This window comes from Plectropomus leopardus, chromosome 5 (assembly GCF_026936395.1).
Source record: "Plectropomus leopardus strain MGB_pleo_1.0 chromosome 5, ASM2693639v1, whole genome shotgun sequence".
Lineage (NCBI taxonomy): Eukaryota > Metazoa > Chordata > Actinopteri > Perciformes > Serranidae > Plectropomus > Plectropomus leopardus.
In genome coordinates, this window is record NC_142180.1 from 28,764,317 (window position 1) to 28,788,678 (window position 24,362).

At 45.2% G+C, this 24,362-nt stretch overlaps 1 protein-coding gene across 1 annotated transcript in view; it reads left to right on the plus strand.

Moving 5' to 3' along the window:
• The first annotated feature begins 452 nt into the window (after positions 1-452).
• Positions 453-24,362, plus strand: part of midn (midnolin) — a 33,893-nt gene continuing 9,983 nt past the window's right edge. Inside the window, 9 exon segments of the mRNA XM_042482293.2 lie at positions 453-1,003; positions 3,230-3,458; positions 5,371-5,458; positions 5,592-5,654; positions 16,994-17,183; positions 17,186-17,211; positions 17,214-17,567; positions 19,402-19,525; positions 19,751-20,074. Coding sequence (XP_042338227.2) covers positions 928-1,003; positions 3,230-3,458; positions 5,371-5,458; positions 5,592-5,654; positions 16,994-17,183; positions 17,186-17,211; positions 17,214-17,567; positions 19,402-19,525; positions 19,751-20,074 — 1,474 coding nt within the window. The 5' untranslated portion in view covers positions 453-927.

Consider the following 24,362-nt stretch of genomic DNA (forward strand, 5'->3'; position numbering starts at 1 on the left):
GTGGATTGGGTCAACACAATTGTAATGGAACATCATAAGGTTAAATAAACAAATAAATGAAATGAAGATTAGAATGCAAACCTTTAAATCTAGGTTTTCTTATTGTGATTTCACTTTTACCTAACCTAAATACTTCTTCATGTTGCATAAAATACAGCCGTGTATGAAAATGTAAGTTGCATGACTGGCCTTGCTGGCAAAATAAAAATGATTTTATTGACATTTTTCACAAATGCCCATAAGAGGTAAATTTCCCCAAACTGTGCAACAAAACGTGCACGAAAACTTTTTTGTTTATCGGTGTACATGCCCTCGTATCCATGGAGCCTGTTTACCTGCTCTGTTGCCCGGTGACATTTCTCTCTAATGTCGTCAAAGACTGGCAACACCCCTCATATCACCGAGGCTTTCATTTCATTAACTGTTTGTTAAGGTGGCAGACAACAGGCTGCTGCTGTGTTTGTTGCTATTTCGGTGCCCAGCGCCATTAAAAGCCTTTCTTTGGTGTCCAGAGAGCCGCTGCACTGACACAGTTGGATATCTGTGGCCGCTTTGCGTGGGCACATTCTTTCCCAGCGACGGGAACACGCGGGACATTAGAGGCGGTCACAGCGTCGCGAGGCCACCTTAAATCACACGCTGACATAACAAGAACACTACTCTCCACCCATATCCGAGAAGAGTGTGTTAAGAGGTGTCTCACCTTCCCGACTGTGCTCTTATTACCGAGAAAGACGCCGGTGTATTAACAACACGCCGAGGCATCTTAGGACATTACTGCAGCTCCTTATTGGTCAGGAGTCTCGAGGTCTGGTGCGTGAAACGTCGCGCGCTGGACACGCACGGGCTTGTTACGGAGAAAGCCTTTTGGATATTTAAGTATTTGGATTTATCTGAGAGCTTCATCACGGTTTGGGTTTGTTTTACATGCCAAAGCTGGGGGAACAGACAGGAACACAACTCATCTCTGAGCGAAGCTTTACAGTTTTCGCCACAATAATTGGTGAGTACACTTTAATATCAAGGCTTTAACATTTGTGTCGCTGGGTTGAGAAATTGATTGAAGTAGTCAATCACGGATCGATAAAAGCTTGTTGTGAAGTGATTGGATGAGCCACCTACTATGTAAATACTGCGGACATGATTAACTTAATAAGGCTGGTATCGACGACAGGAGAATGTCATTGTTACTGTAAATCAGTATTAGGAGCTGACAGTAAGTCGTTGCTGATGTTATCTGTTAAGAAAAGACAATAACAACCTTGTTACAACATGCTAGTGTAGTGACAACCATGTTAAGTGTATAATAGCATATTTTGTGGATAAGAAACAACTGAATTTGTTACTCTTGACAAGCAAAAGTTGCTGTAAAATCCGAACTGAATTATCTAAGAAAAAAAAGTTGAGTGAACTATGAATCTCATGCAAGTTGTTCAAGTTTATTTCTTGGCCACTGGGTGGCGACCGAGTATCTTCTTTATGACGTTAAAGGCTGACTGTAGAGGTGAAGTCACCCTGAGTAGGTGCCAGTTTTGTGTTTTAAAAATCAAAGTTTCTCTACTTGGTTTTGAAATGTGATCACACATTTAGAGACTGTTCGTTATTTAGGAGAGATGAGGTGGGTGCAAAATGGGGAGGGACTTTGATTTTTCAAGCACTGGGAGGGGATTTTATTATTATTATTATTTTTAAATTTATTCTATTTTTTTTAGAGTAGGGAAATTCAACTTAAAATTGGCGATTTTTGTATTTATTTAAAAATAATACCAGAACTCTAAAACTTGCAGGTCAGTTTGAAATGCGTACTTTATTCCCCAAAATCTTCATAGTCAGAAACTGTAAAATATGTTTATATGGTGCATGGGGGAGTCATGAATTTACCACAGTTACTCTGGGAGACTCAAGGAAAATATGTGTAGCTGCAAGAAGAATCGTGGCATTTAAAAAAAAACATATTAACACCTCTGTACCCCCAATCTGATAAAAAACGTGCCTACCTTATTGGAAAACATGAAGTTGTGCACGTCCACTTTTAATCATGCTTCATACATCATTTGCTTTTGCACAGTGTTTTCTGTCTTTTACTGGCATGCGCGCTGTTTATAGTTCGCGTGAAATGGCATTTTTCCTGAAATGATATATCATGTCCGGTGTTTAATTTGCATGCCAATCGCGTTCACTTTAATAGTTTCTGCATTTTGCTGAGATCAGTGGAAAGAGGATGACGTCAGCACTATTACTGCCACTACAGCCCATCTATTTAATCAGATATACCAGTGCAGAGTGTCATACAAAGTCGTTAAGATAGCCATATCTGCACCAGTACTCTTGATAACGCTGCATTGAATGTATCGTCGGACAAGATAGATGTTATTTTAAGTAATTAACTGTATAAGTTCGGAAAAGTAAACAATTGAGTCCCCACAAATCCTCCAGCGGCCTCTGAAACTCCGCGGAGCTCATTTTGGGCACCGCTGCTGTATGCTTCTGTGATATGGCCACATATTTTTGTTCTATGCTGTAATTTATTATGAATGGCCTAAACTCGCCTGCCCTCCACGTGGGTGTGGATCTCTCCTTCCTATTGGCTGAAATCAGCAGCGTCCTGAAGGAGCTCTGCCGTGATTGGCTGAGCCGGCTGTGGGCTGTGGGCGTATTTTTATCGATGGTGGAAGTGGGATACTTTGTGACAATGTTCATTGTCGATATTTCACTGGAGCTGCCGTGGGTATGAGTGCGCAGCGGAGAGCCTCTCGCAACTAACCGTATGCAGCTTACGGACCGTGTGTTTTCGCATCTAAAGCTTGCAAAGGCTTACAGAAACACGGAGAGGAATTTATATTCTTTTTTTTATTTAGACCTTGCAGTTTTAAAGCTGCGTAAGTGAGCGTCCATGGCATTGTTTGCCGTCAACATACACGCGTCTCTGCCTGGCTTTTCATCTATGTAGCATATAGGAAGACTTTTGGAGAAGACAACAAAGAAATCAAACAAAGAGAAAAGCGTATGTGGGGAATATTCTCATGATATCGACCGGAGAGAAGACGGTTTTATTGTGCGATTGAAAGAAAGAAAGAGAGACAGAAAGCTCTCTGAATGCTGCCTTTGATTTGCAAGCAGAACAAGGGACGGTAAAGCCGAAGCGACGGATCGGCTTCACCATCCTCCTCCTCACCCCCGCTTCACCCCCGGCTCTGCTCGTCTTGTCTCCCCCCTCCTCTGACCACAGGTTATCGGATGGACCAGCACCCCAGCGCCCGGAGCTGCACCAGTCGCGGGGCTTCGTCCTGCGAGGCCGTCCCGACTGACCCCTCCATGAATCTTTACATCCACTCCACCACCGGCACACGCTTCGAGCTCTCCCTGCCTCAGGAGGAGACCGTGGATGGACTGAAGAGGAGACTGTCACAAAGACTCAAAGTGCCAAGAGAGAGACTCGCTCTGCTACACAAAGAAACGTGAGTAACTCTCGTCGGAAGCGTTTTTGCACTAACATTAATTTACGCTTTTGTCCTAACAGGCCTGCTCCTATCTGCACTGATATCATGAGCCGTAATGTCTAGGCTATTCCGCATTTTAAAAAAATGCGAGTTTACGTGCGTTCACCCTCCGGGGCCATGCAGTGATATGTTTTAATCGTTATTTCGGATTTATGCGAGCTCCCGGGAGCTTCAGAGCCAACCTTGGTTGCTTTGGTCGTCAATACATTCAAGGAAACCACTGACCATCAGGACGCACGGTATTGGAATTACGCATAGGGGACGCACCGGTCACTGGAACAGTATTGACGAGGCGATCTGCAGACTTGCATTGATTCAAGCCTCCTTCATTAAAAATACTGAAGCCTGACTGAATTACTAATGCTCTGGGAATCAAACATGTTAAACATTAATGAGTAAAGTCACACGGACCTGGTAATTTATTTACTCTGCTGGTGCACAGGCATATATGTTGTGCATCTTTGAGTTGTTGCTTTGAAAGTGCTGCATGGTAATAGCCTTAACAACTCCTTAATGGTTTCAGTGGATTTCTTCTGGGCTTGCCAGCACTCAGCACATTAGTGCAGCACTGCATGGACAAGGGAGTTAACCCTTTGAAACCTGGGCAAGCTTGCTTGACTCCTTACAAAAACATGGGAAAGAAGGCAATAAGCAATGGAAGATGAAATTACCCAGAAATTAGTAAAAAGAAAATTACAAGAAAATGACCCAAAAATCTATAAAAAGAAAGAAAATGACATGAAAAAAAGCTTAAAATTACAATATTTTTGTAAAAACCAATTGTGAATATATATTTATTAATATTATAAATAGAGCATTTAAAAAAATAATAATTTCGAAATCTACTAATTTCTCACAATTTACAGCTCATTTCTTCCCAAGTTGTTCAAACCAATTTGCTGAGGGTTAAAGGGTTTTAACACTTGTGAAAGGCATCTACATGCACCACAAGAAAAGTAATGCTGATTCAGGTTTCAAAGGGTAAAAGCCTTTATTATTTAAAACCAACCGAAACCTACAGTATGAGGCGGTTCCCGAATGAATCAGGTTAAATGAGCCAACAGCAGTGCAGGTGGTGTTATGCAAAAATGAGAAGGGGTCCTTTAGTACATGCAGACAGTCAGCATTGTTTTTCAGCCCCTATCCACTCCCACCCATTGTAATCACCCAATGAATCACATCATCCTTTAAAACCTGAAACCTCCTTTTTAATCTCCTACTGCTCCTCAAACTGTAGACCTACAAGTAAGTCATCGCTGAGGGCCTTTGTTCAGCTGCATGGGGTGAGATTTGGGTCATGCCTGTACAGCAAGCTGTCCTGAACACCCTTCACTAAACTAACTAAGGGAGGCAGAGAGTGTGTTTCACTGCATCGTGACCTGCAAGAAAAGGCAGTTTCCTCATTGTGGAGCAGACCTGCTCTGCACCACACATTAAATAGTAAAGCCCTGGGAATGTATTATGTATCAACTTTCTTCACAGAGACAGCCAACAGTTCAATAAAGACAATAATAGCTGCATGTGCTGTTTATCTTTTCTCATAACTATTAAAAAGGTTGTGGTTTTGGTTTCTGCTCCTCATTTGAAACTGCTCAAAACAGCAAAAAGAAAATACTTACCTCCACTTAGGCAAGTGGCAGTGGTGCCAGATATCCACTGCGAGTGGTTGTCAAGCTCCACTATACTCGAAATTGAAATATGACAGGCCAATCAATACTTCTCTTTCATGGAGCTTTTCACCCACGGCTCTTTTCCAAACTAGTTTTGAATTCTGTCTGCCCCCCTCCCCTGGCTGAAGGCTGTTTGTGTGTCTGAGGAGAGAAGATATTGTCAGCACAGTCTAATTATCTTGTTCTCTCGAACCCTGCAGGCGACTAAGTTCAGGCAAACTCCAGGATCTGGGCATCTCTGATGGGAGCAAGTTAACACTTGTACCAACAGTTGAAGCAGGATTAATGGTAAGGCTCACCTGGCTGGGATTTTATGTTGTTTAGAACCTTTCTAGCATGTTTCTTGAACCTTTGCACTTTAAATAATTGATTACTGCACATTTTTAATCCATTGAAATTGATTTTTTCTTTCTCTTTGCAGTCTCAAGCATCAAGACCCGAACAGTCAGTAATGCAGGCTTTGGAGAGTCTAACAGAAACTCAGGTAAGAGACTCTGTGTTGACACTGAAAAAACCCAACAAACTTCCTAACCCTCTAAACTGAGCTTTGGGCTTTTTGTGTGTGTTTGCATGGGGGATATGGGCGGTTGTAGCTTTCATTAAGTGCAGAGCAACACCCAGATATGATGGACAGAGAGAGATGAGATGAGATGAGCAGGCTGCACAGGCACAAGCCTCTTTGCTTGTCTAATCTCAGCCTCTTAAACAAGCCAAGCCAAGCTAGACATCCAGTGTGAGCTGTTAGGTTATAATAAGCAGCAACACCCCTTGTATCCTAGTAACATCTGTGATAGTGTGTGTGTGTGTGTGTGTGCGTGCACGCTGCTGCAGGAAGCCAGAAAGGCTTATTTGTGAGCTGCTGAGAGGACCGGCACATAACACTCACTTCCACCTTTCTGTTTATACCTTTACCCGTAATCTCTCTCCACTCCTCCTGTATTTCATGCTCCACACACATTCACACACACATGTATCGGCAAGTTTCCAGGAAGTGTGCTGTGGCTGCATGGAGATCAAGTGTAGTCTCGCTCACTCACACACACACACACACTCACACGCACAGTGCTGGATCATCAGATGACAGCCTTCTCACTCAGTATTAGCATAGGGTTCCTGGAAGCCCAAGCGTGCATGCACAGCCCGAATGGGGCCTACTCCTCGTACTTACAGTGAAACAGCTCTGCTTAAATACACTATGCGTTTGAGTCAGTGTGGCATGACTCACCAAAGTGATCAATAGTGAGAGTAAAGTGAAAAAAAAGGCAAAGAGTTCTGTGTGCCGGCCACAGAGAGAGCGCGAGCGAGAAGAGAGGCGATAAGGCTGAATGCACACAGGCAACAGTGTGACGTATGCAACACTCTGCAGCTGACTGACTGACTCAGACCTACTTCCTTTTGTAGCGTTGGGTAACACTGAGATGTACGTAAGCGTATCAGTGATGCGCTGCTGACTGATGTCAAAACAGTACATGACGGTGAAATGAATGATGCGTTTGTCCTGAGAATGATACTGTACATTAAGTTGAATTTTTATCAGAGGATGTGGGCCGATCGGAGATAGCGGAGTGCGGTTCACCATGGCTCCGTTCCCTGCTGAAAATTTTCTGGTGGAAATCCTGGCCCTTGTTGTGTGTGTGAACTCAGCATGCGTCTCGTAGCGCTGACAGCAGATGACTGCATGTGTGTAGGTGTGTGCAAGTGAAAGTGCACGCGTCTGTTACTGGATGTGTGTGTTTCAGAGTGGTAGTGGGCTGGAAGCAAGCCGTGCCCATCATGTGGTACGCCTCTGCTGGGCAGCCATGAGTGACCGGCGTCTTCACCAGAGGAAGATGATAATTCGGCAGCAGAGCAGATTTCTCACCTTCCTGTGTCCCTATTACTCTTTGATTCATTATGACTCAGATGCTTTTTTCTCAAGAATCGCTTACAGTACATTACCGTTGAATTCATATTTACGTAACTGTAATCCTGCTGTGGGGGCAGAGAGAATAAAAGGCACGGGGAGGTGGATAGCAGGGTAAAAGGTTAAAAAAAAGGCATAAAGCTGCTTTAGTGTGTTTTTATCCTAAGAAATTGATTCCTCTTTATAATTCATGAAGCAGAATGGAATGATATAGATTGCAGAGAGATTAAGGATCTGAGTAAGATTAGAAAATAGGAACACAAAAGCTTTCCCTCATTTCCTCTCTCCCCCCTCCCCTAACTCAGGGGCTATCAAAAATCAATCAATGCACTTAGCTCTTAAAAGTGTCTGACGTGATAACTGATATGCCCATACACCCAAAAATAGCCTCGGGGAGATGTGGGGTGGTTGCTGGTCGGGGTGGAAGAAGCGGGTATGAACCCCTGGGCCTCTTTTAACCCCTCACCATTGGTGGATCATGAGATTCATCATGAGTGCAGATATGCAAAGAGCCCCAGCAAGACACACTGACTGCACAATGGTTTTTGTGGTTATTTTGTGTCTCCTTGTGGCTGATCTGTATCTTTCTGTAGTCGTTTGGGTCTGTTTTAGGTCATTTTGTGTTTTATTGAGGTAAATTGGTGTCTCTTCGGGGTACTTTGTGTTTTTCTTGTCATTTTATGCTTATATACACTTTATAGGGATTTTGTGTCTCTTTTAGGTAATTTTGTGTCTTATCTTTGTCAGTGTTTGTTTTTTGGGGTCTCTCAGAGTTAATTTTGTGTCTCTTTTAGGTATTTCTATGTTTCTATTCGTCATTTTGCGTCACCCTGTAGTCATATTATGTCTCCTTGTGGCCGTTTTGTGTCTTTTTGTAGTTGTTTAGGTCTCTCTGAGGTAATGTTATATCTTATTGAGGTAATTTTGTGTGTTCATTTTGTAATTATGTGTGGCTTTGTAGTCATTTTGTATATCCTTGTAGTTGCTTTGGGTCTTTCTGAGGTAACTTTGAGTGAATTCAAGGTAATTTTATGTCTCTTCGGGGTATTTGTATGTCTTTATCAGTCATTTTGTGTCACTTTGTGGCTGTTCTGTGTCTCTTTGTGTCTCTTTAGGGGTAATTTTATGTCTCTGTGAGGTCATTTTATTTATTTATTTTTGGTGTTGTGTTGTGGTACTTGTTTATTTGACATTTGACATTTTCCAAGTAAAGGCCAGGGAGACCCCTGACACTTAAGGCCCCTGGGCCTGTATCCATTATGCTTGTACAGTAATCTATCCATGCCCCTCACCCCACCACCCGCCTGTATATGTATTTTGAGGCCTCATTTCCAGATCGGGTGTTTTGCTTGGAAGTGTGTGCATTCGTGGAAGACAGGTGCTGAGCGGATCACTTCATGTCTCCTTTATCAGGATTCTGGGGGAGTTCACAGCTAGCAGCTAGCTAGCCAGCCAACCAAGCAGAACATGACAGCTTCCAGGGCTGTTTCAGACTTTTGCGGGGCGAGTTAGATAGAAAATGTTTTATGGAAATGGAGCCCCGGCAATTATCGAAATGGGATTTTTTTCCCCCTTCACTCCGTCTCCCTCTTTTCCTCCTTCTGCCTCTCTTGTTTCTGCTTAACAGCTCTCCCAGGGCCCTATAATTTAAATGTGCTGTGGTTTGCAAGTCCGGCTAGCTGCTTCGGTCTGACCGTGATGGCTGGCTTCTTCAGCAAGGACAATCCTGGGCCGCCTTAATTCCTCCTCTGGCATCTCACTAGACTTTTTGCATGACATCTAAGCTGCATTAAGCCACTGCCTCCTGACAGCCCATCAAAATACAGTTGCCTGCACTAGTCTCTTCTCATTCTGTCTGCTAAATAGAGGTTGTGTGTTCAGCTTACATATGCGGCCACGCACACACACATATACCAGAACTGAAAGGATATATTTAAGAGGATTGAGTTCAGAGAATGAGAAAATGTCTGATCCTAGTAGTCAAATGAATACAAGACAAGAGAGGGAAGTGAAAGCAATATTCACGATTTCTGGGCATATGCAGACAGTGACATCAGCTCCCCATCTATCGATCCGGGTATTTGACAGAGAGAGAAGGATTATGTGTCCCTCTCAGCACACAGGGACTATTTGCTCATTGATGCACATTGATGTTAGAATAAAAGCCAACCAGGCAGGCAGGCATCACCCTCACCATCCCCCCATTGCCCTTCCCCCCATGCAGCCACCTCTTTGTTCCTGTCTTAAAGCATGAGCTCTGAACCTGCCCAGCTGACAAACCCCTCAAACACATGATTGAGGGGTCACTCTTTAAGTTTGCTCCCCCTTTCATCCTGCATCCATACGTCCATATGCAATCGAGTGCCGCTACAGCAGCGCATACTGGTTTCAAAATCAATGCACGGCCCAGCTGGAGCGCGCCTCAGCAGGCTGCAGATTGACAAATTTTGCCTTGAACACTAACACAGATTGCTTTGGGAGGAGGCTGTGTGTTGCCATTCCATATGTCCCAGCGGAATACGCCGTTATGTATCTGCTCTACTTTTCTCGCTCCCGCCAACACGCACCTCCTGTCCTCATCCACTCCCCTCCTCCTCCTCCTCCTCTTCCTCTAGGAACAACAAGGCACAGTTTTGTCATTGTGTCTAGAAGCAGGCAGATGCAAACTAAAAAGATCTAACAGTCTGTGGTGGGAGTCACCTCTGGGTCACACTCACCTCATTTCCTCCTCTCTGCCTCCCTGGGGGTTTGGGCCAGACAGGTGGAGGAGAACAGAAAGGGAGTTTGCACGAGTTATTCTGCAACATGTCAAGTCGATTCACGTGTGCAAGCTGTGTAGGTAATGGGGAGGGTGAGCTCAGATGCTTGGCTCAGTCACAGATGATGAAATTTAAGCAGAATCTATTGGAAAAGAGGGAATGGACAGAAGAGGTCTACTTCTGGAAACTGCATATTTTTGGATAACAGTGTGTGTATATGAACAATCAGCTGTGCATGTCTGTGTGTAAATCAGCTCAATGCAGCTGCTCAATATGTTTCTTTTTCCAGCCCTACACCCTGTAGACCACCTTATCCAGATGCTAGTTAATCAGCACGATTGACAACACTGGAAATCATTGGAGAGTAATTGTATTGAGGATTTGGGAGTGCAAGGAATTGAAAAATGACTCGAGTGTGTTTGTTGGTCAATACGAGAGAGCATCCTCCCCCTTTTTATAGCACGCAGCTCCCTCTGTCCTTCCCCACTGCCACTGAAATAAAGGCTTTTTATATGCGTGCAGCATAAGAGCGGGAGTCTTTGCTCTTTAGAATGGTAATTCTTTTTGTTGCCTGAATGAAAGCTACAGAAATTAATTTGTTGCCGTGTGTGTAAATCAAATTGTGTATGGAATACAAGACAATGCTGATCTAAAGGCCTATTCAGTCCCCTGCGCATGTAAATCCTGGCCTTGAAAATTGCATTAATAAGCTGATTGCGCAGTATTTTTGCACCTGTGTAATCCCCTTTGTGATGCTTAAATGCACAGAGGGAGGGGGGGATCAAGGTGTGTTGTGGTGCAATCAAGGGATAGATGGATTTTGCAGGGGATGTCATTGTCCTTTTTTTGTGTATGCATCTGCTTGCATGTGTATGTGGCAGCGTCAATTTTTAATGTCAGTGTCATTGTGGGTTCCCTCGCTTAGCTTGGCGGTCCAGGGGAGACTTATTTTCCCGCATTCGAGTCGTGACCGTCATTTCTTCCCATTCCCTGGCGACGCTGAGCTTTTGTGATTCAAGTAGCAGGCATCGTGACTAGTGGGGCTACTGTGTGGGAGGATGGAGGCCAGGAATGTCACGTCTGATAGCCACCACCAAGTCTAATGAAGTCAATTAGGCATATGCTGCTGGTGAAACAGAGAGGCAGGGGTCAAAATAACCAGGACAAAAGTATACAGAAACATACTCAGCACAAGAAAAGGGAAGTGTCCTGAGGAAATGTTTTGCATGATTACAGTAGCTGTTTCTTACTGCCACTCTGCTTGTCGTTTTTCCTCCATCTCTCCTCTTCTTCCTCTCCCTCCATTTGCCACTTTATCTCAAACAGAAGGTGCTGTTTCCTCAGTCTTCCATCGTTGTTTATGATGATGTTTCTACAAATTTGTCTCGCTGGGTGCAAAAAGACAGCTCATCTTTGAGTGATGCTCCTCTGTATCAGCACAGGATCCTGCTTAAAGGGATATTTTGCAGATTTTCAACCAGCTTTTAATCAAAACAATGTGGGTCATATGTGTAGATGAACTTTGGTAAACTTCCTCCATCTAAGCAGTGCCTCACTTGGAAGAGTTTCCCTGGCTCTTGGGGCTATTGCTCAAATTACAGACCTCTACTTCCGCATATTCGTATCGCCTGCCACCTATGCCGCCAACAGCGTGGATAAAGAGTATACAGCTGATCACCCTCTCTTTTCTCTAAGACTTTGACCAAAATAAGATCAAACAGTAAAACTAGACAGAGCTGATGAAACAGAAATCAAGGTAATGTTACTGCACTGCTTATTTCTCTCCTAAAATGTTTCCAGAAACATATTAAAAAGCCATGTTTAGCTGTAATAGCGAGAGTTTGTGAGTAGGAAGTGGGCACCATACTGCTTCCTGCACAGTGAAAAGAGAGGCTATATAAATGAGGATCAAACCATAAAACTAAGCAGCGCTGATCAAATAGAAAACAAGATTCTGTTATTAAGTTGCATATTTCTTGCCTCAAATGTTGGCAGAAACGTGTTTTAGCTTACAGTTTAGCTGTTATTGCATCATTCGACTGCAGAGACAGCCTGGTTTTATATGAGGGATATCTTTAAATCTGTGAAATACTTCTTTAAATCTTATCAATTGCAGGTATAAAATGCATTCAGTGGAGTGAGAGGAGTGTCAGCAGGAAGCAAACTAGTGAAAACGCGGATTTCTTGCTCGCCTTGAATTGCAGTTATTGCATGAGGGTTGTGAATCGTGTGAATCAGATCAGTATCGCTGGTCAGTCGTCGCCACAGTTGGGAGTATGAGGAGTGGCTTTAGCTCTGGAACCCGATCATCTTGAACTTTGCCATTCTGATCTCTCTTTTTACTCAGCCGATCAAATTCAGTGATGGCCAGCTGGTTGTCTCTTGCCCCCTCTGTTTCTTATCAGGCAGCATTACAGACTCCTATCTTTCTAATGGGGCCTTTGAAGAGCCCCCCGGCTGCTTTTAGGATTTGGGGCATGATGCAAGTCATTGATTTTTTTTTTTTTTGCCTTCTCTCTTTTGAGAGGCTGTTATTGCATCTTTAGCTGGTGTGTGTCTGCGGCGAGACTATCAATAGCGTCCTGGTGCGATCAAAACATCTAGGTCGATAGGCGGGTTAATAAGCAGGTTTTTGAACCGTACCCCTTTTGCGTAGTGGTTCGACAGGTGAGCCGCCGCGTTTGGAGGCAGAATGGCTTCCTCCTCTCAAGGCTTCCCTCTCTCCACCCTCCTGTCCCGCCCTCCAATCCTCTATCCTCTTTTCTCTGGCACAAAGCTGCTCAGTTGTTCATGAATGTCAGCTCAGTGCTGCCAGCGCTCTCTATCTTTCCCTCCCTCTCCCTTCCTCGCCCTCCCTCAGCCTCTCTCTTCCTCCCTCACTCCTTATCTCCCTCCCTTAGTTCGCTTAGTGTGCAAAGGAAGAACGACTGCAAATGAGTTCCTTGAACCACAGGGACCCCAATAAATAAAACTGTCAGCCAGAGATGTCGAAAGAAAAAAAAAAGAGGGAAGGAGCCAGAGGCACACTCTCACTGAATATTTCATCACCCACCACCACTCTGACACCCTACCCCCATCGCCCGCATCCCCACCCCCACCCTTCACCATCCTTTCCTCTCTCATGCCAACCCCCCTCTTTTTCCTCCATCTTTTCCCCTCCTCCCCTGGCCGCCCCTTATCATATTCTCCCCCATCACTGCATAGCAACCAAAGCCTCCTGCAAAACAAAATACCACCTCCTGGACCTCGACTACTAAAACAAAATGGTTGATGGCGCCAGCTCTGGGGTCACTTGTTAAAGAGGAGCAATTAAGTGGAACAGCTCTGTATCAACACCTGTATGTCACTGAGCACACTCTGTCATGCCACTGTCCATCAGATTTCCCCCTATAACACACACACACCTTGCTCTTCAGGCATGAGCTCCTCTTCTCTTTGCATACCACTGCTGCTGCATCAGAAAGAGAACAATGAATGGCCGCTTTCTCTCCCGTCTGCCTTAACACAACAAAAGTGGGGCCCTCCACTCGCCCTGTCTTGTGCCTCTCATAACAAACCACCACAGACGGCCGTAAGAATGCTCGCTCCTCTCGCGGGCTAATTTGTAGCCTGCCATGTGGTGTTGGGAGCTCAGTAGGAGTTCATGAATTTCATCTCGGCGGTTTTGAATAATCCACACCAGTCATTATAAGGGTAATCAAGCCTCCTCTCTGTTTCTCCTGCTGTCACTCACTGTCTGTCTTTTTCTCTCACTTTGTCTCACACGTGTTTACGGCACACAGAAACAGCGTGGTGAAGCAAATGTCATTTTCAGACTTAAAATTAAAGGGCAACTTTGGTATTTTTCAACCCGGACTCAGTTCTTCTAGTTTTGTGTCTAAGTCACTAATGGTTGGTATTGGGCAAGATTGTGCACCCAGCAGCCACGAAACAGGCTTCAGTTCAACCACTTGGGGCATGTTGGCATTGTTAGTTTATGTCCACTAAAGGGGTTTGTTTTTGCCACTGACAGGCTCAGGTTGTGTCTGTCAACATTGCTTAAATCGCTAAAAAGCCACCAGACTCCATATGAATAAACACCAATTTTAGCAAGCGTGAAGCCATCATATTTTCACCGAACTGGGCGAGTTACGGATTTATTTCAACCAAACCAGAGTTGGTGAGGTTTGAAATTGTGGACAGACAAACCAGGATGGTTCTTGTGATTCTGATTTTGCTTCTGTCGACTTTGAATAAAGTGTGCTCTATGATGATAAAATGATTGTTCATTTCCTCGTAATGATCCTCTCCAAAATGTTTTCAAACACTTATAATAATAACACTCTGAGCATGTCAGTGGCAAAAACAAGCATTTTAAGTGGATGTAAATTTATGGTGCGCAAAGTGTTTACAATACAGCCTTATTCATTGTCAAACAGTACTCGATTAGTTTTAAAAGTTTTTGTTCCGATTAGTCACTTAGACACAAAAAAGTGAGAAAATAGGGTCCAGGTTGAAAAATACCCTTTGAACTGTGATGATTCCTCTTTATTATTATATATACTACAGTGTGAACACAAAGTTGTCACAGATCGGATTTAGCATGAAAATTCTCCAACACACAGTTGATTTGCCTCCTTCAAAAAACTCTGACAATGTGTAGAAGTGCCCAAAAAAGCCACTGCAGCCCTCTGTTCTAGCTGTATGACTGAGCACTTCTGTTTTGCAGCAGTTGCAGTTTCCTCGCAGATAAAATCAAATGTGAGCAGGGAATTGAAATCTGATCACGAGCAGTCACTCGAGGCAGATTCTGATGGCGGGTGTGAACTGTAACCTGTCTCTACTGGACGTTGACTCTCAATATGCAGCGTGTGGATACAGGCTCGGAGAACAGCACCATAGACAAACAGACACTCACTTCCCAGGGGTGTTTCCCCCATGATCCTCCTCCCTCCCTTTAACTAAACACTGGGTTGATGGTGTCCCTCAGGGCCTCTGACTTGGTATGCACGTTTTGTGTGTGTGCTGCCAAACTGTCGACTCATTCTCCTGACAGCTGTCAGTCACAGACACAATCAGCGTCTCCTCCTCCGCCTCCTTTTCTTTTTCTTTCTCCCCCACCCACTTTCAGAATCCCGCCTCCTCACCCCGAGGTCTCAAACAGACACATCTAGCAGTGACCTTTTGTACGTTTCCATCTCAGGTAGCACCCTGCCCTGTTCTCCTCCTCACTTCACACCCCGCCCTGCGGAGTTTATTGTCTTACCACAACAGGGTAATCATGGGCGCGGACTTAACAATCAACAAGCCATCAGCGCGTTTACACAAAAATAAGGCTGAGTTTCTGTTTATCCTGCAGCCTTTATGCAGATTTTTCGCCGCTATAGCTGTTGATTATTTACACTTTGAAACGCAACCATCAGATCATCCCAACCCCCTTCGTCCTTTCACCTGCCTCTCTTCTCCCTCCATCCTCTTTTCCACGCCATGTCAATACCAATGTGCAAAGGTCACCCTGGCAACAGAGAGGCAGCGGTCGATAGAGAAATAAATAAGCAGAAGAAAAGGGAGAGAAGTGATGGAGGGCAGAGCCTGGCGATTCACAGGGTTAACTACAGGCCAGCATCTCACAAGCACACTCCAAATGCTGCACGGTCTGGGGGGAGTGAGGCCTCTGCTCTCTTTTGCTGTCTTTGTATGTCTCTATTACTTGTCTTCTCTCTGCTTTGTCATTATTCTTTCTCTCCATCTCCCGTCCTCTTTGTGCTCTCTCCTCCGCTTGTTTTTTCGGCTTCTGTCTTCCTGTTTCCCCGCCTCCTTCTGTGCCTCTCTGGGGACTGAAAGCACACAGGCAGTAGGGGTTGTTGAAACCTTTTTGGACAGAGACGTCACTTTGTATTTGCCGGTGCCACTTGTTTCTATTTGCCTCTATTTTGGGAGAACCTGAGATGTCATTACTGCTGTGTCTTCAAGACCTGAAGAAGCTTTCTGACCCCTGAATGACTCTCGCTAAAAAATAAACATGCTCACACGCACTTCTACACATGCACACACTGAGTGGCAGTACGCAGCGGCAGAGCCGCAGGCATGCAGGAGAGGGGGGACAAGAGAACTTTTGTTGTTTAGTGTGAATCCTCTGGCCAAGTCGTGACAACTCGGTGTTTGTGTGTGTCCATCCGGGCCACGGGTGGGACAGTGAAGGCCTCCACACTTGGCTCCTATTAGTCGTTGCCAGAGCTCCAAAAATGGGCAGCCCTTCCAGATCCGCCGCGGACAATCGGCCATTCTGTATTTGAGAGGCAGGCGGGGTGTATTTCCTGGACGTGGGACTGATTTTTCAGGCCCGGGGCCAGACAGAAGGGTGGCCTCTGTCTCCGAGCTGAATGACACTGCTGACTAAGAGCGGACTGAGGGGCAGTGGGAGGCAAAGTGAGAGTGGGCTCTATTTGTGTGTTTTTTCCAATAGGTCTCCTCATCCACCGCTCCCCAGCAGATGTAAATAGGCCAGTGTTACAGAATAGTGATTGATTGCATGATGGGCTAATGTGGTGTGTCTGTGTCTCTATGAGAGGGGGAGCTCAGAGCTCTGTTGTGTGCATTTTAACTGCCATCCATGGTGCAGACTGTTCATTTACAAAGGAGGAAGTCAATAATGCGTGGGGGAGTTTTTCTCTTTTTGAAAGGCTTTGGCTCTCAGTACATAATCTGGGTCCAGATTTAGTTTGCAAATACCACTGCACCAATAAATCATGTAAAGTATTTCCCTTTGTATCATTTTATGTCCCTTCTCTAAATTCAGAGGTTTTTGTAGGTCCATGAGTGCTCCATGCGTTCTTTTTTAAGTCGGCAGTACTCCTTGCGCAGTGGATAATTGATCTGTGGATCTGTTCAGAGCTGATCAGATGAATCAGTGAGTGAGAGAAGCAGCTGATGAGTGACTGCAAACTTTTAAACACAGAATAGATGTTAAGTTTCACTTACAATGCGTCTGATGTTCTGCTGCTCCGTCTGTGCCCAGAGTATGCCCTGCACTACAAGAGTAGAAAATGTATTTGTGGTGGTAGATAAAGTTAAAATTGCAGTAGATGAATGTGTGAGAAACCCTTATGTTTGCTTATTTTGTTTCCTTTCTGTAGAAGTATGTGAGCTTAATTGCTCAAATTCTCCTTCCTGTACCTGCAGGTCAGTGACTTCCTGTCCGGCCGTTCCCCCCTCACCCTGGCCCTGCGCGTCGGCGACCACATGATGTTCGTCCAGCTTCAGTTGGCAGCACAGCAGTCCGGCGGTCCCCAGCTCCAGCACAGACACCTCATCACCCGGGGCAATGCGGACACCACAATGGGACAGCCCACAGGGCAGCCCCGCATCCCCCACCCCACCCTCACCCGCACTCCCACCACCACCCCACCCCCACCCCCACCACCCACACAGTCACCCCAGCCCCCACTTGTCCCAGCCTCACCTGGCCTCCCCTTCCTCTCCTTCCTCCCCAGGCTCCCCATCCTTCCCCCTGCCCTCCACGCACCACCAGCCGCTCCCCCCTATGTACCACCAGACGCCCTCCTCCGCTCACTGTAGCCCCCCTACTCCCCCTCCTCCGCCCCATTCCCCACGCCCGTCCCACGTCCCTGGAGGTCTTTTCCGCTCTCCAGCACATCACCATCATCACCACCACCACTACCACCAGCCTTCTTCAAGCCAACCCAGCCACGACATCGGCCAGGCCAGCCCTGTAGCCCCGGTCCTCTGCCCTGAAGTAAGTCCACAAAATATTTTTACATCTTTGTCATGTGGTCACAGGATTCCCACGGATCCTTAAGAAATCTGAAAAGGCATTGAATATATTAATCTCGAAATATGGCCTTAATTGGTATTAAATTAATCTCTGAGAAGTTTTGAAAATGCTCAGATGTAGGAGTTTATTAAGATTTTTTTCTGATGTTGGATTGTAAAATCTCAAAATAATTTTTAACATCTATTTTTTTGTTAAATAATTTATTAAATCCCCTTTCTTAAACTTGTCATAATGGGAATCCAAGCAGTGCAATCTCACATGCAGAGAGAAACACAAAATTGCCCAGAAAAACAACCAGAACTGCCAAGATTTTTCCCGCTTCTGTAGGTAAACCAATTAGATACTTTTATGATAATATAATGTTCATTGTCTTCCATGTGTCCCACTTTAAAAAAAAATGGTTGTTCTTTCAACATTTGATGTAGATAATTAACTTCTTCACTGGACAAAAATGTCATTTTTTATTTTTTGATAACAGTTGGACAAAATAAATTGTCTTCAATTTTGGAGTAGCATAAAAAAAAAGCCTTAAAAACTCTTAAATAAACTTTGCATTAAGCTGCAGGAACCCTGCAGTGAGGAGAGAAACATGCAAAATATCTGAAAGGTGCCAGGAATAAAGTAGTAAAATAGCTTAACTTTTGCATAGCTGATGTCATCACAGGCACTTATCCTTCTCATGAATGAACAACGGAGGCGATGGGTTACGGCCGTTTGACCTCCGTGCCACGCACACAGCTAAATCATCCTCCATTAAATTGATTAGATTAGCGGGATATCCCTGCAGCATGAGGGCGAACCCGTGGTTTACTTAGGTCTGCAGAAGGATTGCATGTGATGTGTGAGTGCTTCCAAACCACACTGCACTTAGTCATCGCCGGAGTGCAGTCCGCTTCCCAAATTCATACAGGCCAACACACACACACGAGCCCTGCATCCCTATGACCTCATCCTGCCCAATGAGCTGAGGGGGAAAAGGGTGGGGGGGGTGTAAACAGCTCGAGAGATTCAAAGAGATTTAATGAATCTGAGTTTCATGTGAAGACTGATCGTTAACCTCGGCGTTTATCATTAACCTTTACAACCGTTTATTTTTATTGGGATAACTCTAAGAACAGCTGCACACACAAACACACAAACACACTCATCTTCAGCAACCAAATTCGCTGTTTATGCTTTCTCTGCCTCCCCGAGCTCCAGCCTATGGAAAGTGAATAAGAACCAGATGTCAGTGGACTATGTGGGAGAGATGCTGCACAAAAAGAAAAACAAAACGACCGACCAGTTTAGCAGCGAGAAAACGGAAATGGCTATTCCTCATTAGGCTTTCACATGCGTAACACACACATAAACAGCCACACAAACACAGAGACCTTTGCCTGGGTTTCAGTTTCACTTTCAAATGTCAGTCGAGTGATCCAAGTTAAGGTGAAAGAACAGTTTGGTCTTTCTTAGCCTTGAGGTAAGAAGATATCTTAGGTGTTTTGGGGCTATAGTATTGCAGAAAGCTCCAGTTTCTTGCTTTCTTGGGTTTCTCATAACCCTCTCTGCATAGGTTACATACATATTGCAAATAGTGTTCACAACACCCTGAAGTAAAGGTCAAAGAATGAGGTTATCCGTAGGGCAGAGCTTACATCATATACTGTATATATAGGGGGTAAATGTTGGAACGCAATTTCAACATCACAAGTCGTGCATGAATGTCCTTTGATGTGTATGTCAACACAGATATGCGATGTGATTTTCCGTGTCCTGAGCCGTCACTTTATGCTATTTAATATTCCTCCTCCAGGCTAACTGCAGCACCAACAGCCCCAACAGTGGCAGCAGTCCCTCAACACGCTCCCGGAAACCCGGCGCCATCATTGAGAGCTTCGTCAACCACGCTCCCGGAGTCTTCTCAGGGACCTTTTCAGGTGAGAGGACACTGAGCTGCCTTTCAGATTTATTGCTGCTTAAAGCAGTAAACACAGCTGCTTTTATGAGAACATGCTTCCCAAAAAAGTGCCAAGAACATTCAACACGTTCTCCTCTGTCAGGTCTCAGGAGCTGTTGTGGATGTCTAGCTATGGAAAGCAAAATGAACTAAAACATGCGATGTAAAAATGACCTTTCCTTCTTTCTTGCTCCCCCTCTTTCAGGCACTTTGCACCCAAACTGCCAGGACAGCAGTGGGCGTCCCAGACGAGATATCGGTACCATCCTGCAGATCCTCAACGACCTCCTGAGTGCCACACGCCACTACCAGGGCATGCCCCCTTCCCTTACCCAGCTGCGCTACCAGACCCAGTGCGGTTCACCCACCTCCCCATCCCCCTCGCCGCCTCCTTCGCCCCAGGTTGCCGGCATGACGGGCCTCTCTGCCAAAGCTACCTCTGTGCCCGCCAGCAGCCCTAGCAGCCCTCCACCGACTCTTCATCCGCTGGTGCAGTGCCAGAGTCAGATCCGCATGTGCAAACCCCCTGGTGAGTGACTGCACTCCCTCTACTCATGTCAGGAACACAAACAGAAACACACACACACACACACACACACACACACACACACACACACACGGACACATATGAAGTCGTAGTGCATCCCTTGAGGCAGATGTTCCTGCAGTTGTTTCAGAGGAGTGTGTGTTTGTGAGATGACTGCAGTCTAGAACCTGTCATTTTACTGAGATCTGCTCTCCATTGTAACCTACTCAAGAATTCATTGTCATCTTCTGTCTATTCTGTTGCTATTCTCATTGCACATCATGGTTAGCTATCGGCTCTGTTGGGATGATTTTGCATCATTGCTTCATTCGAGCGCTTATTTTCATCTTTAAAACACTGACAAAGCAAGAACCAAAAAGTCACATTAAAGAACAAAAAAAGTCGCTCATACATCTCTCCTGGGTTTTGAGGCAGAGGAGAAGAGGAAGATGGGAGGAGGGATGAGAGGAGTGGGGGGGTCTCCTTGGTAATGCAATACAAGCTTCTCCAGACCTGTTCAGTCAGGCTTCACTTGTCAGGCAGCGGAGTTGGCTTTGTTTTCGTGCGCCAAGGAGATAGGTTTACCCCTTCAAGCCTGGGCTGGGCTATGTTTAGATTAGATTAGGCTTTGGGTGATTTAACCTGCCTTTTAAAGAAGGGCCGCAGCTGGGACATGTATGGGCAGCGGCCGGACAAACCCCGACATACCCATGCCCAAGGGCTGGTCCGGGGCAGGTGGTGGAGCTCAGATGATACCATTTTTCAGGGAATGTTTTAAAAACCCTCCTTTCCTTGCAGAGATACAGGATGTTGAGTGTCAGACAGATGTCCAGGACTGATAACATTCAGTCAGTGTTGTAAGGTTAGACTGGCGGGGCTGAGAGAAACAGCATTGTCCTCTGCTGCGTCCTTATCTCCTGTTGAGGAAATCGAGCTAGCCTCTGGTGAAGTGCTGGTAAATTTTGTTGAATAGTGTGGTAGGGAGGGTCCAGGAATGCATGTTGAAGTTTTCCTTTGTTTAAGAAACAAGGGTCCCATGGTCATAGAAAACCTGGAAAAGTTATGGAATTTCACTATTACATTTTCCAAGCCTGGAAAAGTCATGGAACTAGTTAAAAAATCATTATCATTTTTTAAAAACCATGGAAATGTGTTGTGTGTAATACATTAAATTAAATTAATCTAACAGAACGGTGAATTTATTGTCACAGTATGTTCAACACGAACATTTTCTCGTTTTTTTTCCCTGTATTATGTCCCTCCCTTCATGGTTGCCCACTCGGCATGTCAAATAATTTTTAGGCACTTTTGGCTTTAGGGGAGTGGCATAAATGGGCTGTATTTTGTATTCATTTTAATGCAGAGTTTTAAAGAAAACATGCCTTCCAACCTTGTGGGCCAGTGGTTTTGGAAGGCATGCTTTCTTAAAATAAAATTTGGAGATTAATATAGAAAACCTTCCAACCCAGGTTTGGAAGGCATGTGTTTTGGCCATTTTTTTCTTGAATTTTTTTGGCAATTGCTATAGAAACGTTGTGTTTTTTATGATTTATTTTTGAAAGGCATATTTTCTTTCAAAATCACCAAAATGGCACCATTTATTACAGCCAGAAACGGTAAAAAGCTTCAAAGTTATTGTTGAATTTTCATATTTCCGACAGTCCTTGTACACATCATGCGGAATAAAAAAATTATGTTCGAATACTTTAAATTCTCTATGTTTGAAAAACATCGCACAAGTCGGGCAGGGAAAAAAAATCTTTCATTAAAAAGTCTTGGAAAAGTTTTGAAATGTCCATGACAATGGGTAGAGAAAAGCAAGAACACACATTTCTATTTTCATTCTCTGGCTTTGTCCTGTTTTATGACCTTCAGTTGCAGCAGAATAGAGTGTTTTACTTTGAGCAGGAATGTCCAGTATTCCTTTGCGTCACCCTGGGTGCCCTTACAAGTGTTCAGCGAACAGTTGGAATAACACAGCCTTATTTTCCTAACTCAGGGAAGACCTTTCCTTCACTGCCCCCACCTACATATTCCCCCCGCCCTTCCCCTTCTGCTCCCACTCTTGTCATCTCTCCTTGTCTGCAGCCCACGCCGCTGTTTCCCCCATTTGCTGTCCAAAAACAGCCTCGTCTGTAAAATCCATCTCTCCATGTCTTCCTCCCTCTCTTTCCACGTCTGTGTTGTGCATCAATACATTGTCTGTGTTCATTTGGCCTTTAAATAGATAGATTTATTCCGAAAAGCGGCTCTGAAAAGAATTTGCTTTGTGAAGTAGAGGGCAGTGAGGAGGAGGAGGCGGAAGAGGGGGGTTGTTAAAACCACAACACTAAGCCTCCATTCATCATATGGGTGTTGATATCCTGTCCATCAGTCTACCAACTGCCCACTGATTAACCAAGAATGGGTGAAAGAATAGCCTGTCTCATGTCCTTTTCCGACTTCACTGCCTCTGTCCAACTTCCTGCTCACAGTGTCCAGAAAGCTAAGTGAATGGGTAACCCGTCTAGCTCGCTGAGACAATGAATACGCGGCTGTGTTTGTGCGGACGGAGGCTGCGTGCCTACTTTGTATCCCATTCCACATGGTGTCCTAAGGAAGCCGATGACTAAGCGCTCTCGGGCAGTCTTATCAGCCGACACCTGATGGAAGACTTACTGGACTTAACACTGCGGCTTAACTCTGCTCCACGGAAACCTGCCTTCATTCAGCTACAGGAGTAACCCGCAACTGCCTGAATGTGTGTGCGCAGTCAAACTCGGGGTTGAAACGGCCTCTTGAAAATGTCACATAGCTAGGCTGTCTCCTGAGAGCCTTTACCCTTTCCGCTGCAAGTTCATGTGCGAGGCGGAGAAGACAAGCGTAAATAAAAAGCTTGAACTTACTCACACACACACACACACACACACACACACACACACACACACACACATACATACATACACTAGACCACAAATGTCTGGTTAAAGTCTTTGATGACTAGCTTGCTGTATAGCAGGAATACTCAACTTGCTTTGCTTGGTGGCCACTTTTGCAAAATGACAGGAGGCCCGGGGCCAGTTGCAGCAGCCCCATCCATGTTTCTAGAATTTTAGGACGTTTATTGGTTTTTGGCATGTTTCTAGGATTTAAAGAGATTTCTTTGATTAAGGACATTTCTAGGATTTTTAGGACATTTCTTGTTTTTTGGCATGTTTCTAGGATTTAAGAGCATTTCTCGAATTATAGATTAGTTAAATTAGATTAGATTAAGTTTCTGGAATTTTAGGAAATTTATAGGGTCTTAGGATATTTGTAGGACTTTAAGACGTTTCTAGGATATTAGGGGCTTAGCTAGCACCTCTGTTGGGGCTGCGACAGATCCTCCACTGGCACTTTTTTTGATAAACCAGTGATCACCCAGCTCTATTTTACTGCTGTTTTATGCATTTTAGCACCTTATCTACACTAAAAGTTCAAACAATTCCCAGTGTGAAGCACTTTATCTGTATTGTGAATTAGAAAATGTTTGGGAACCACCTGGCACCCTATCAGGGGCCAGATTTGGCTCATGGGCCGTAAGTTGAGTATTACTGCTGTATAGTATTGCTGAGTGTGGGGCTTTGTCAGCCCAGGACCCGTGCTGGATTTGAACAGGAGGGCTTTAGCTTGGCCTGGCAGGATGATTGTTAGCTAAATTCCTTTACTGAGTAGGGTGGACCTCCCCGGCACCCCTCCCTCTGCAGCCCTTCAGCCCCCTGCCCGGCCAAACCCATTGTGCAGGGGCCAGGGACAGGGGCTGCATACAGGGCACCAGGCTGAGCCATTGTGGGGCAGAGGAGGGGAGGGCTGTGGGATTATAGGGCTGCCTTTTAGTACCACCCCCGCCGCAGCTGCCTTAGTTCAACACAGGCACACAGAGAGGGGCAAAGCAGGGGCAAAGTTAGCTCTGAAAGCTTCTCCGGCACCCCCTTCCTCTCTTCTCTTCAGCCCCCTCCCGCCCCCTTTCGATTTGTCAGGTCACGTTAGCTTCGTGCTGGCTGGGACCAGAAAGCCGAAGCAGGAGGGAGAGAGACAGAGAAAGATCCTACGCCCTCAACCTCATTGAGCCCTGTATTTAAGCCCTGACCTGTTTGGCCGAGGCACATTATCCGCCGGTAGGCTTTTGCTTCTCTCTCGTCACACTCACGGGGATTTCGATGCGGCACACGTGCACCGGTAACTTCAGCGAACGCCCCGGCGACGCAGAGCGGCGCAGAGCTATCTAGCAAAACCAGCCAAGCACATCAGGTGCCCTTTCATTGTCGACAAG